Raw genomic sequence first — 15,707 nt, 5'->3', positions numbered from 1 at the left:
AAGGAGGGAGTTAAGGTTGGACATTTGCTCATATATATAGCAGAGTTCTAATAACACTTATTAACTCACTTTTAAGGAAGAGGTTCCATTTGAATTACAGATATTAGTGTTAACAAATAAAAATTTATTAGATTTTTATTTCATAGTAAAGAACATAGGCTCATTCATCAATATTTATCTAGTAATGCCATAATCAAGTCCTAATATGTCTAACTTTTAAATTAATACAAAATACCTTATTTCTGAGAAATCTGTTTTAGAAACTAAGGTACATTTGGGGAAAAAATCTTAATTGCCTAGGACTGCTTGAATAATGAGACTATGTCATAACACAAAGATATCAAGAAGTCAAAACTGTAGATATCTCAACAAAAGGTAAAATAACAACATACACAAAAAAATTTAAATATTTTGCTCTAACTTGTAGTTATAAAAACCACTCATATCCACGCCTTCCCCATGAAATAGTCAAAGCCAAAGGAGAATAACTGAATTATCATTTTTTTTCTTTTTCTTGCTTATATTTTCCACAGGTCACTCAATGACTTATAAATGTTTCACAATTATGTTTCAATATTTCAAAGGCAGACTGCAAATGTAAAATATTTCATTGTTATTTTTCTTGCTAATCATGTCTATTGAGTGAAAGGTAACGATTATTAAAACATGGTATTTCCTACTGTATATTTACCTTAAGAAGCAGATCCACATAATATTTCAAATATTTCCATAAAGTGTGCAACACAGACACTCAGGAGGAAAAAAAAAAAACACGCAATAACTTCCTAGACACCGAAGTAAAGCAATTAAGTATTTTCTCTTGAATAAATCATTCTTTATAGAAACTAAAGCAGAAAACTGTTATGATCAATGTTAATGTTGATGTCTTATGAATTTTCTACCATAAAAGAGAATCTACACACTTTAAATTATATTAATGGCTGAAACCAGGTATCTGAGTGTACTAGAATAGCTATGCAAATCTACCTTTTGACAGAATCCTACAAGCATTTAGACTTAACTATAGTCCTACTATGAGGCATGGTTTTAAAATGAGGACAGTAGAGAAGGCTAAGTGGAGAATGATCTCTACCAGGAGCCCAGTGAAAGGCCTGACTTCCTAAGGAAAGGAAGCTGAATACATAGGGAATCCCCTTCTTGCCTCCCTACAGACAAGAGGGTCATAGAGTGTTAGTGCAGAAAGATTATTAACTCCAGGAACCACACACATGTGGCCTTCAAGAAATGCAGTGTTCTGAGTCCAAATAGTTAACTATTAATTAAAAATTAATAGTTAACTATTAATTAAAAAATAAATTAACTATAAAGGTATACTTCATTGTATTTAACTATATTATTTGTGTTCATTTCAGCAGTTTTCTCTCTTAACCTATGGAAATGGGAGTAATGGAGGTGAGGCCAGAGAGATGGGCAGAGACCAGAACATTCAGGGCCACGCAGGAGGTGTTAGAAAATTAGGAGTTTATTGTGAAGACTCCGAGGAGCTACTAAAGACTTGAACCTGGAATGAGACAGGTCCACGTGTGTTTTGGAATCATCACTCTGATTGCAAAGTGGACACATACCAGCGTGGGACCAAACAGGATCGAGAAGATGCATGTGAAGGCTGCTGTGGTCATCCAGGTTAGAGGAGCTGGGGTCCTGAATGATGGTAGTGGAGGCAGGCTAGAAATTATAGAAATACAGAATCTTGCACCTCTCTTCCACATTTCACATGAGAATAAATACAAGCTCATATGTACCTAATAATAAACAAATCAAACTTTTCTCAAAGTTAAAATGCCATCCTTAAAGCAAAAAGTAGATAGTAGCCTTCTAGCAAGCAATGGGAGAAGCAAATTGGTGTTCTCTGCCTGGCAGTGGACAAGCTAAAGGCTGCTGAGTTCCTGGGACCATGTTGTGTCATTTCCGTACTTCCTGGGACTCACAGCTGACCTCATCCTTGCGAAGGTTTAGTCCAGCTTCCAAACTCCAGTGGGTTCCTCAATACTTATTTTGACAAGTGTGTTCTCCCTGAAGCCCCAGGATGCACTGTCATTAGTGTCAAACTTTAGTTCTCACATGTAGCAAAGAATTTGCTCTTTTGGCTGGCAGTGTGTTTCTCATGAATGAACTGTAGATCACTCTGGGAAATCTCTCTGTCCCTGTGAATGACTGTTCAGTGAGGAATTCCTCAACTGTGAATTATTAAGGCTGTAGAGGTACAGCAGTTAAAAATGGCAGTTAACACCTAGAAAATGAAGGTCTTCGAATTTCTACATATTTTGCTACTAAGTGACATCAGTTGGAACCACAGTCTTCCAGCCTTAATCACTGAAAATTCTGAATAAAATATACTCATTTTACCCTCAGCTTTTCTTCTGAGTTTAGCAAACTACAGCCTGCAAACCAAATCCTTTTGTAATTAAAGTTTTATTGGAACCCAACCCCACCTATTGTTTACATATTGGCTCTGACTGCTTTCACATTCCAACAGCTGAGCTGAGTAGTTGGGACAAAGACCTTATAGCTTACAAAGCCAAAAATATTTACTATGCGGCCCCTACAGAAAAAGTCTGCAGACTCCTGCTCTAAGCGAAGCAGCACCTAAAATATTCTCTTTAATAAACGTTATTGAAAGGATAAAAATGAACAGTCATTGAAATCACAAAAGAAGAAGAAAGGTTTAAAAACACCCCAAAGCTACACCCCATATCTTCTTTACACTCAGATGTATAAAACTCGAGAGTTGCTTGAGAGTGGAGCACATTGGAAACCACCCACCTGTGACATCAGCAGATGGAAAGGCTGTCACTTTTCTGAAAGGGATCCTAGGGAGGCTGATTAACCTGTTAGAAAACCATTTAAGGGATATCCGCCAGCCCCCACAGACAGACTCGAATTTAAGAGGATAGAGATATCAGAGTGTTTCGTGAGGTACTTGTAAGTTCGGATCCTTAACGCTGCAAGGATCCCAAGGGGAGGCTCACACACACTGTGCAGCAGCGTGAATCCACACCTCCCCCCATCCCCATCTGACCCGCAGACAGGTGTTAACGAGACCAGAGGACAATCCTGAGCCTGGAGCAACCACGCCTGTCTGACTAGAGTAACCTTTCCTCTTTTAATAGGAAAGCTTCGGTACCGCTCCTTGAACAGAGAGAGTACCTGCTTTAATAAATCTGGGCATGAGAACGCAAAATCTTTCTTCATTTCCACCTCAGAAAGAATCATCCAGCACTGTTTTAACTGCACCCCAGCATGATCTCCCTGTGGGTTTCCGGAGGCACTTGTGGTAATCCTTATTCGTTTCATGGCCAGTACAGAATAAAACCCATCCAAGTCAAATACCCTGCTTTCCCATAGCTTTCCACACTTTCAGCTTGCCTCCCCTGGTCAAGCTAGCATGAAGTACAAAATATTGATTGGAAAGGCACTATACACCCTTGAAGAGCCTGTCAAATTACCATCCACCCTATATTTTCTTATCTCCACATGTATAATAGTAAATATAATTGATTAGTAAATGTTGGAGCATAGTTCTGGCAATTAATGGAACAAAATCTTCTCGGGGTACATGTTCTATCCCCTCCTTTCACCCCCACATGCAAAGTCTCTGGTGTAAGAGCTCTTGTGTGACAGACAAATAACAGCACTTTCCCCATAGGCTTAATTCCTCTCCCGTCTCCTTTTTTACTTAGACTCTGCTATTAATTTTCACCTCTGACAGTAAAAACCCCAGGACAAGATTGCCACAAAAAGGATTATCTTTCAGATCAATGGTGAAATCGATTCCACACCCCACTATTTATCAGCCTGCGGCAAAAGTGCAACTGCTTAGGAAATATGTCCTCTCTTTCAAATGCATGTTCAGTTCATCTAGGCAACATTTCACCTCATTCTACCTGAATTCAATACCCTGACTTTTCACCCATAGATGCATAATCATAAAGTATATATTACCAGCCAAAAGTGATCTTCTCAGTATCCTTTTATAGGTGATACAGAGTCCTTCACTTTCAGCTTAATATATTTATAATACACCAGGTACATGTTATTTTTTTTTCAGTTAAACTTTCTAACTCTAAAAATGAAGGTAAAAATATAGACTAAATGGCAACAGGGTCAATAGGAATAGACAAGATTAGCTAACCTACTTCCACCCTACTTCTTGATAGATTTTTGGTCTCCCACATCTCCCCCGCTAAGAACTATTTTACACCAAAACCCAAGGGAGTGTTGACTAAGATTACTGACAACTTTACTGACCTACGTGTTGTGTTAGCCATATAATTCAATAGCAATGGAATTTTGTCAACATCAACGAGGTTTTATAGGACCAGAAAACCTAGGCTTTCAATCCCCTGGTATAATTAAATAAATTTAAAACTTGAACTTACCTTAGTAATTCAAAACATTCTTACTAAAAAGTCCAGATAGTGAAGTAAACTACATAATTGTTTTACAACAGGTTGATGTAACTAATTAAAAATAAATTATCATAGCCAGAAGTTACCTTAAAAAAAACAGGGTAAGAAAAACGGCATTTTGGGCAAGAACTATTTATCCATATACTTATATACAGATACATGTGGAGTACTAGAGCAATGATTTATTATACTCAAACAGCAAATAAACATCTAGAAAGAAAACAGAGTGTCAAAATGATATATTCATATCACACTGCCTTGTACAAACATTTTGCAATGTCTAGTATAGACACTTCAAGTTTCTTAAGCCAGAAATAAAGATCAACCAAGACTTGCCAAAAGCTTCTATTTTAAGCATTCATATTTAAGCCAATTATTTAGACTCTAAAATGTATTGTCTCATAAAATACGATTATATGCAGTGACAAAAATTTTATGCAACTGAAATGCCACTGAGTTCAAATGCACAGATTCAAAGTTTATTGTGAATCTTAGATTCCAAGGCCATCAGCAAAACCTTTTATTCAAGATTAGATTTGATTTGGAAAGATCAATTAGATGACAATGAACAGAATGTTTGGAGAAGAATCAGAATGGATGTGGATAAACCAGCTGGTAGATTAATCAGTGTATCATCCAGGGCCTCTCACTGAAGTAGGTCAGTCAAGAAAAGATGGTTGACTGGACTAGGGACTGTTATGTATAAAATGGAGACCTAGAGATGAAAGGTAAAATTGACAAGATTTGATGACAGATTTGATACTGAGGTAAGAGAAAAGTTGCAAGGCAGATTCCCAGGTAAATGGTTGAACAGTATAGCCATCTGAAACAGAAATGCTGGAAGAGAACCCTACTGGGAAGTGGAAGGGTGGGAGAGAGTCCTGAATTTAATCTTAGACATATGGGGTGTGAGGTGCCTTTGAGACATGTAAGTGTAGAAAGTCACAAAGGCAAATAGATAGATACATGGATCTAGAGCACAGAAAAGCAGAAATTCGGACTAAAAAAAGTCACCAATCCCAAGTCCTGGCCCTAGGGTGAGTTTTCTGGGAGTGTTAATATTCGTGTTTCGACAAGGCTCCCAGGGAATGAAGGACCTCAGAGGAGCACCAGGATTGAGTTAAGACTAGGAGGACAAGTTGAGAATATAGGAGACTCTGCTGGCTATGCAGCGGAAGTGTGAGTGGCAAAGTGATTTAAAGCATGGATGGGTGATCAGGAGGAGGAAGTATCCAACTCTTCAGGAATGAAGGTCAGCAGGGTGTAGGTCAGTTGCACAGCGAAGGTGGTCTCCAGGGTTTCTGGGGAGTGGGTGAGCAATGGCCTTGCCTCCCTCACAGTGAGGCTTTCTCCCTGATATAACCGGAGCAATGATGATACTGTGGAGAAAATGCAGCATGGGTGAGAAAGTGGAAGCCTTGAAGCACTTCATGCTGGGAAGAGACACTAGTTCTGCACCCACCATCTCAGAGAAAAAGTAAAAGCTAGGAAGAAATGTAAGCTAATCTAATTAAACTCCTTTAGTTTGATCAAATTTTAGTTAGGATCAAACTCCTAGAGTTTGATTTCACAGGGTCATGAATTTCAAAAAGGGCCAGAATAGCCAATTTAAGCCACGGTCCTATGGTCCCCAGACCACAAATGTTTCTGATACTCCACTTGTCCCTTGCTTTGCCTTACACTAGTCCTCTGAAGACTTGAAGAACTAGCCTGTGAAATAGTAACAGAGGAAAAATAAAATAAAATAAATGCTTTGCAAACATTAACCTATTTATTCCTCACAACAATCCTGTGTGGTAGGCCCTATTGTTATTCCCCTTTAATCACCACACAACTGAGACAAAGAGAGGTTATGTAAGTCACCCACGGTCACAGACATGGTTAGTAGCAGAGGTAGGATCTGAACCCAGGCAACTTGCTCCAGAATCCAGGCTCTTAACCATGATGAACCACAGTTCTCTCATATGCAGGATTCCATTTGTAAAAAAAAAAAAAAAAAAAAAAAAAATAGCTCTAGCACTCTTGCTTACTAATAAGGTTAAAATGAGTGTGCTACTCTGCTGTTTAGACATCACTATTTCAAACATGGAATCAATCGTGTCCTGCTATAATTCCTCAGCAGGTTCACAGATTTTAGAGTATTAACAAGTAACTTTAAGGTATAAAACAATTTATACCTGAATGAAGGATGCCCTGCGGTATAACGGTAACCATAGCAACAGAGTAAGATGGGTTTGCAAAGTGAAAAGTATCCTAAGGTATTTGATGCCCTCAAAAAAGCTTCCTCTCCATTTACAATAAGGACAGGACCAGTAGCAGCAAAATAACAGTAAATTTTCATAATGGATTATATTACTATCCAGATCAGCAATATTTCATCTTAGCATTTTTATTTCCAAAAGAACAAGGACTATACTAAAATCTGTGCAATTTACATCTCAATAACAGGAATGCTTAATTCATTCAAGATTTTATACTAAATAAATCATGATATGTACATAGGTTCAATGAGAAAAGTATGCAATTAGAATAAAGTTTTAATAATACCATATGCATACTATATTTACAAAGGGTAGATGTAAAGTTAGTATAGAGTATAATCATAATTAACTTTGTATTCCGCTAAGAAACAGATTTTTTAAATAAATCAAAAAACTTATTGTAAAAAGTAGGCCTCATTTGGAGAAATAATGTGGTAAATCTTTTTATAATATGTATCGGCAAAAGCACTATAAGATTGCTTAAGTAAATAAATATTATTTAAAGACCACCAGTGCTGTATATATGATTAATAAAGAAAGAAACACTAAGCAAAGGCTCTGCTTTTGCTACAGGGTGTGCGTAGCCCTGTTCTCTTCAATGTGTATCAATGACAAATTAAAGCATGTTATTGCTTTTCAAATATTTGGATGAAAGAATAAGAATACAAAATTCAGAGTTTGGTACAATGTGCTGATATTATCAAGATGAAGTTTAATAGAAATAACTGTGCTTGAGTTTCAAAAAACAATTTTACAAGTCTGGGAAGTAAGGAGATTAGGTATTAACTGACAACAGCTTTCACATAAATCCACAGTGTATGACCATCAAAAGAGTAAATGTTATCTTAGGTGTGTAGTGACTGTATAAAACGCAGAATAAATGAGCAGACAATCTACCCTGTGCTATCACAGCACACCTCAGGTTCTAGGGTGCTGCATTTCAAGAAGGACACGTGAACTGAAAGTTTTTAGAGAAAAACAGCCAGGTTAATGACGGAGTGTTAAAATCATGTCACATGAGGAATATGTCCCACTGAGGCAAAGTTCCCCAAGGTCAGGGACTGACCGCACCTTAGTTTTGTCACCAACACCTAGTACACAGTAGGTGCAGAGTAAATGTTTGTTGTACAAATGAACAAATTAATGTACATAAACGTGCAGAAAAAAGGAAGACAAGATTGAAAATCTTCAAATATTTGAAAGAATGTATATAGAGGACACAAATTATTCTGTTTGGCCTCCAGAGTAGAACCAGGACCAGAGTTTGGAAGTCACAGGAAAACAAATTTTAACTCAGTTAAAAGAAGACCATTGTGCTATTTAGAGGCCTCCTAGGATAGAATATCTGCCAAAGTTCCTCTCCTGGAAGGACCAAGCCAGATGCAGGTTTAGATGTGTTGACAATGGGGAGAGCAGCTTCCTAGGTCATGGGAATCCCAGAGGCAGAGACGCACAGCACAGCCCCGGATTCCTCCCCTCAGGTGACGATGCTCAGTTTGGTTCAAGGCACCAGGGTTTCTAAATGCTCCCTAAACGGAAGAATATGGATCATTAGCGTAAGCTCTTGCAGGATCATTAGCGTGAGCTTCTTGGTGCTCACTGGGAAGGGTGGGGGAAGGGAACTCGTGGAGATACAAAGATCGCCTGCACCTGTTCCTGGCGCTAGGTAGGCCAGCGTCTAGGCTGCTTGGACGCTTTTATACCACTGGATAATTAAATTGTAGGTTTGCATATAGTCTCTCCCCACTGACCTATAATCCCCTGAAAGTAAAATGTTTATGGTTACTTCTAACCCTGAAAGTTTGTTACTATCAAAATATAGGTTAAAGAGGCTAAGATGAATACTAAGAGGACCTATCATTTAATCCTAGCATCCAGCCCATGAGGGGGGCACTATTACTATTATTTCCATTTTATAGACTAAGAAAATGCCATTTGGAAATATAAACTAACTCACCTAAAATCTGACATTTTGTAGGGTTAGTAGTAAAGCTCAGGAATATCAGTCTCCAAAGTCAAGGTCCAACCATGATGACCAGACATTTCTTGCACTTAAAAGCACCGGCATTAAATTAAAAGAGAGATATTGAGAGATACTGAGAAAGAGAGAGAAAGAAATAACTGTAGATTTATCCAACCAAATAAAGTAAATCTGCCTTTCAGGGAAGAGAGGTTAAGACTCAATTATTAATTTAAGGGAATTTGAATAAGACCCAATGATATTAATTTCAATCTTGTATTACATTCAGTTTGAATTATCTTGTTGATAAACTAGATTTTTTGTAATAATTCTGGAAAATCGCCTTTGCTATGTTTCAGACTCCCTGTGTCCCCTCACAGCCAGGCACAGGTGCAGAAGTTTATCAGTAAAATGGCCTGTCAAGTATAAACAGCCCTGCAAAACTCTTGTGGCTGTTTATTGAAGATTATCACTGAATCTTGATAAAAACTGATTCCTGCAACAACTGCTTCTATCTCTTCACCAACAATTACAATGCTTGAGCTTTTAAATATACATAAAGCAACTCCTCTAAGAAAAAAATGAAAAAATGTCATCCTTCCTGAGAAGATGTGTCATTGTATACATGGATAGCTAGAGAAAATGCCTTAGAGGTCAAAATGTAAGATGACCAAGTATGAGGGATTTGATTAAAGAAATGCTAGATGTGACAGAACTAAAAATACCATCTAACTATTACGGTCATTATCTGAGAAAAAAATCACTGTGCATTATTTAGCATGTTCTGTTGAAGAGTCACGAACAGAAAGGTCAAGATCTTAAAAGAATAGATAGTAATTATTAAGAAGGTTCAGGGAAGAATACAGATAATATGAACAAAGAGAACGATGCCCCTGGGTTCAGCAGTGGCAGGAATAGTAAAAATTAAAAATACAATTTATTCAAAAATTCATGTTGTATATTAGGTAGAATACTTTTTGCATTTCAACATATATCTATAGTATATGTGGGTGTCAAAAGATCCTGGCAATAATACTTCTTCATCTTCTCCTATAGTAACAATCTAATCACAGTTTAACACCCCCTGAACATGTAAGATATATCTGAATTTTGTAATTAAATAGCCTGACAATTTCAGAGTGAGTCACCTGAATGTCTCTTACCTTAATGGAGACTAATGAGATGATGGTGGCGATGGCATGGATGAAAGTGGTAAGTCATGGAAACATATCACTCAAAAAGGTAGAAAGAAGACTGACCAGGATGGACACAGAAGTAGCTCTTGCATTTATTTCCAAGTGTATTGAGAAATCCTAAACAAGTGTTATTGTGATGACAAAAGTGAAATAGTGACTGCAATTCCTGATGGAGGAAGCTTGCTGTCATAGCCCCTAAGTGCAAAATCAGGCCAAGGGTCACATTTTATGCTTTACAAACCATTTTAGTTTCTCTTTTAAAAATATTTTAATGGCCCTTGTAAAATGGTTTATATCAAATATGTTAATTTATATGTACTCTAATATATGTGTGCAAAAACTTGTTAAATCTCTAGAACCATGAATATATTTAAATTATGCCTTAAATTTGTATTTACACATCAAATATATAAATGCCAAATATGTACATAAATTTTTAAACATAAGAATATTTTTAAGGATGACCTCTGGATTAATAGCAGAAGAGGAAATCTTGTCTACATCAAATGAATGCTCATGAAGGGAAGGTTAGACACTAAACTTTACTGGGAGAAGAAGACGTGTCTGAGCTTTTAATATCAAGTTTTGAATCTACAAAGACAATTCATTTATTTTACGTTTGTGAACTGTGACTGATGAAATCTCAAGCCTGTATTCAAAAAACTAAGAGATACCTAGCAAAAAAAGAGCCATATAGATGTTTCAGATGGTTTTGCTCCTGTTTGTACAAAAAGAAAATGAGCTCAGTGAAGACTATAGGCAATGCTCCACAAATGTAATTAACAATTACTCTGTGTCTACTCCATTTCTATGCAATGAGAATATAGTCAAGATGTGTCCATGGTGGGTTTTTGCTTTATTCTCACCAAGTAACAGACTATTGGATATGGCAGTAATTAGACACCTCAGCTGGAAAAAGATCATTATGTCTTAATGAGATGATTAAAAACAACAATAAAAGTGTGCTTCTTGCAAAATATTAGCATGTACTTCAAGTAACAATAGTATAATTTATTTTGTCTCCAAGTTCATTGCACTTTGTCAGCCCATATAAAAGAAATTCTCCAACCAAAATATGCCTTAGAAAGTTATATAACCTAAATGTAAAAGTCATTTTAATGAATGATCTGTACCTTTTAAATATATTTATTTTGAGAACGTTTACTAGTGCTACTCTGACTTGACTAGTTACAGTCGCCACATAATATTTTAATCTTACACTGGTACACTTAACATTCCAAGAATTTCAGTTTCCATACTGTTATGTAGTTCAGGCCACCTTCCAAAATTTGGTTTATTCAATTTCCATTAAATCCAATTTCCATTAGGATTTGTTTTAGGCCCAAATAGATTTAACTATGAACATCCCTGGCAGGCACACACAAATGCAGAGACTGGTGAGAACATGGAAGGTAGCTGAGCAATGCACACCCAACCCCAGCCAAGGTCAAAGATCTCCTCGGAAATCCTTCTTTGGGTTAGAGTTTTATTAGTCTAAAGCAGATGTTTCATTGCATATGTCATCTAGAAAGGATAGTAACTAATATCTCCCTACATGCCACCCTGAATTAATTACCAAATATGCTAGCATAAGATCTGGTTTGGAGGAACTGGTAAATACAATTTAAAACCAAGATGGGAAAGAAAAGAGAGAAAAAGAATGAACTATATAACGCCCAGCTAGTCAGGGAGCATCTGAGTGAAAAGGTTTGGTTTGTTCATTAATTAACATACTCTTAACACTCTGCATTCACTCATTCATTCATTCAGAAGGCACTTAATGAATACCTACGATCCAAATCAGCAGAGTATAAATTCATACTTAACCAATGTAAGCATTCGTTGGACCTAAACAACAAGAGGTTGCTCTATTTTTTAGACATTATTTATTATTGCTAGTATGGAAATAAAACTTTACTCCCTGCAATTTTATACCTGTGCATTCAAAGCCAGAGCCATCATCCAGGAACACCACCACTTACTGCTATCAAACCTACAAATATTATTACATGCAAACTTATCCTCCTGGCCTTACTTTCTGGGAAAGTAGAATAGGCTTTCTTTCTGTTATCTAACACCCATCTACCCACATTCTCTGGATGCGACCCCCGACCCAACTGCCTTGTGAAGATCTTGCTCTGTGGATTATCCCATAGCACTTGGCACATGGTGAAATAACTATTTATTTGTCTGATAGTAGGCCCACTGAGGACAAGGAAAACTGCTTACTTATTTTTATAACTCCAGCACCTAAGACACCTCGCTCCTAATACTCATTCAAAACTTGGTGAATAAATGAACTTAGCAATGTTTCCAACTTCTGCCCCACTCCTGTTGCTACCATTGCTATTTCCTCAATATATAGCACATATACTATTTTTTCAATTTTTATTTTATTTTTTATACAGCAGGTTCTTACTAGTTATCTATTTTATACATATTAATACATATATATACCAATCCCAATCTCCAAATTCATCCCACCACCACCACCCCCATCACCCTTGGCTTTCCCCTCTTGGTGTCCATACACGTCTTCTCTATACCTGTGTCTCTATTTCTGCCTTGCAAACCTGTTCGTCTGTTCCATTTTTCTAGATTCCACATATATGCGTTAATATATGGTATTTGTTTTTTTCTTTCTGACTTACTTCACTCTGTATGACACTCTCTAGATCCAACCACGTCGCTACAAATGACCCACTTTCGTTCCTTTTTTTGGCTGAGTAATATTCCATTGTAAATATGTACCACATCTTTATCCATTTGTTGGTCGACAGGCATTTAGGTTGCTTCCATGACCTGGCTATTATAAATAGTGCTGCAATGAACACTGGGGTGCATGTGTTTTTTTGAATTATGGTTTTCTCTGGGTATATGCCCAGGAGTGAGATTGCTGGGTCACATGGAAATTCTATTTTTAGCTTCTTAAGGAACCTCCATACTGTTCTCCATAGTGACTGTATCAATTTACATTCCCACCAACAGTGCAACAGGGTTCCCTTTTCTCCACACCCTCTCCAACATTTGTTGTTTGTAGATTTTCTGAAGATGCCCATTCTAACCAGTGTAGGTGATACCTCATTGTAGTTTTCATTTGCATTTCTCTAATAATTAGTGATGTTAAGCAGCTATGCATGTGCCTCTTGGCCATCTGGATGTCTTCTTTGGAGAAATGTCTATTTACGTCTTCTGACCATTTTTTGATTGGGTTGTTTGAGTCTTTAATATTGAGCTGCATGAGCTGCTTATATATTTTGGAGATTAATCCTTTGTCCATTGATTAGTTTGCAAATATTTTCTCCCATTCTGGGGGTTGTCTTTTGTCTTTATAGTTTCCTTTCCCAAGCAAAAGCTTTAGAGTTTCATTAGGTTCCATTTGTTTATTTTTGTTTTTATTTCCATCACTCTAGGAGGTGGGTCAAAAAAGATCTTGCTGTGATTTATGTCAAAGAGTGTTCTTCCTATGTTTTCCTCTAAGAGTTTTATAGTGTCCAGTCTTACATTTAGATCTTTAATCCATTTGGAATTTATATTTGTGTATGGTGTTAGGGAGTGTTCTAATTTCATTCCTTTGCATGTAGCTGGCCAGTTTTCCCAGCACCACTCATGGAAGAGACTGTCTTTTCACCATTGTATATCCTTTCCTCCTTTGTCATAGATTAGTTGACCATAGGTGTGTGGGTTTATCTCTGGGCTTTCTATCCTGTTCCATTCATCTATATTTCTGTTTTTGTGCCAGTACCATATTGTCTTGATTACTGTAGCTCTGTAGTATAGGCTGAGGTCAGGGAGTCTGATTCCTCCAGCTCCATTTTTTTCCTCAAGATTGCTTTGGCTATTCAGGGTCTTTTGTGTTTCCATACAAATTTTAAGATTTTTTTGTTCTAGTCCTGTACAATATGCCATTGGTAATTTCATAGGGATTGTACTGAATCTGTAGATTGCTTTGGGTTGTATAGTCATTTTCACAATATTGATTCTTCCAATCCAAGAACATGGTATATCGCTCCATCTGTTTGTGTCATCTTTGATTTCTTTCATCAGTGTCATAGTTTTCTGAGTACAGGTCTTTTACCTCCTTAGGTAGATTTATTCCTAGGTATTTTATTCTTTTTGTTGCAATGGTGAATGGGACTGTTTCCTTAATGTCTCTTTCTGACCTTCTGTTGTTAGTGTATAGGAATGCAAGAGATTTCTGGGCATTAATTCTGTATCCTGCAACTTTACCAAATTCATTGATTAGCTCTAGTAGTTTACTGGTGGCATCTTTAGAATTTTCTATGTATAGTATCACGTCATCTGCAAACAGTGACAGTTTTACTTCTTCTTTTCCAATTTGTATTCCTTTTATTTATTTTTCTTCTCTGATTGCCATGGGTAGGACTTCCAAAACTATGTTGAAGAACAGTGGCGAGAGTGGACATCCTTGTCTTGTTCCTGATGTCTTAGAGGAAATGGTTTCAGTTTTTCATCTTGAGAATGATGTTTGTTGTTGGTTTGTCAAATATGGCCTTTATTATGTTGAGGTAGGTTCCCTCTGTGCCCACTTTCTGGAGAGTTTTTATCATAAATTCATGTTGAATTTTGTCAAAAGCTTTTTCTGCATCTATTGAGATGATCATATGGTTTTTATTCTTCAATTCGTTAATATGGTGTATCACATTGATTGATTTGCGCATACTGAAGAATCCTTCCATCCCTGGGATAAATCCCACTTGATCATGGTGTATGATCCTTTTAATGTGTTGTTGGATTCTGCCTGCTGGTATTTTGTTGAGGATTTTTGCATCTATATTCATCAGTGATATTGAACTGTAATTTTCTTTTTTTGTAGTATCTTTGTCTGGTTTTGGCATCAGGGTGATGGTGGCCTTGTAGAAAGAGTTTGGGAGTGTTCCTTCCTCTGCAATTTTTTGGAAGAGTTTGAGAAGGATGGGTGCTAGCTCGTCTCTAAATGTTTGATAGAATTCACCTGTGAAGCCATCTGGTCCTTGACTTTTGTTTGTTGGAAGTTTTTTAATCACAGTTTCAATTTCATTACTTGTGATTGGTCTGTTCATATTTTCTATTTCTTCCTAGTTCACTTCTGGAAGGATGTACTTTCTAAGAATTTGTCCATTTCTTCCAGGTTGTCCATTTTATTGGCATAGAGTTCCTTGTAGTAGTCTCTTAGGATGCTTTGTATTTCTGCGGTGTCCGTTGTAACTTCTCCTTTTTCATTTCTAATTTTATTGATTTGAGTCCTCTCCCACATTTTCTTGATGAGGCTGGCTAAAGGTTTATCAATTTTGTTTACCTTCTCAAAGAACCAGCTTTTAGCTTTATTGATCTTTGCTATTGTTTTCTTTGTGTCCATTTCAATTATTTCTGCCCTGATCTTTATGATTTCTTTCCTTCTACTAACTTTGGGTTGGGTTTGTTCTTCTTTCTCTAGTTCCTTTAGGTGTAAGGTTAGATTGTTTATTTGAGATGTTTCTTGTTCCTTGAGGTAGGCTTGTATTGCTATAAACTTCCCTCTTACATCTGCTTTTGCTACGTCCCATAGGCTTTAGATCGTCATGTTTTCGTTTTCACCTGTCTCTAGGTATTATTTAATTTCCTCTTTGATTTCTTCAGTGATCTCTTGGTTATTTAGGAATGCATTGATTACCCTCCATGTGTTTCTGTTTTTTACGTTATTTTTCCTGTAATTTATTTCTAATCTCATAGCATTGTGGTTGGAAAAGATGCTTGATGTGATTTCAATTTTCTTAAATTTACCAAGGCTTGATTTGTGACCCAAGATGTGATCTATCCTGGAGACTGTTCTGTGTGCACTTGAGAAGAAAGTATAATCTGCTGCCTTCGGATGGAATAT

The 15,707-nt window shown here is 36.9% G+C and overlaps 1 protein-coding gene across 18 annotated transcripts in view; it reads right to left on the bottom strand.

Annotated features, from left to right (window-relative positions):
* Positions 1-15,707, bottom strand: part of PRKN (parkin RBR E3 ubiquitin protein ligase) — a 1,304,064-nt gene that overhangs the window by 1,189,490 nt on the left and 98,867 nt on the right. For 14 of the 18 annotated variants that reach the window (XR_014248121.1, XM_082404600.1, XM_082404595.1 and 11 more), the window contains exon 2: positions 1,587-1,686. The exons of the other annotated variants lie outside the window; for them this stretch is intronic. Coding sequence is in view for 13 of the 14 variants with exons in the window: in XM_082404600.1 (XP_082260726.1) it covers positions 1,587-1,620 (34 nt within the window). In the remaining variant the exon portion in view is untranslated. The remainder of the gene's footprint in view (positions 1-1,586; positions 1,687-15,707) is intronic. 18 annotated transcript variants of the gene reach the window in all.

Source organism: Balaenoptera borealis, assembly GCF_965194805.1.
Source record: "Balaenoptera borealis genome assembly, chromosome: 9".
Taxonomy (NCBI): Eukaryota; Metazoa; Chordata; class Mammalia; order Artiodactyla; family Balaenopteridae; genus Balaenoptera; species Balaenoptera borealis.
This window is presented reverse-complemented; position numbering and strand designations above follow the sequence as displayed.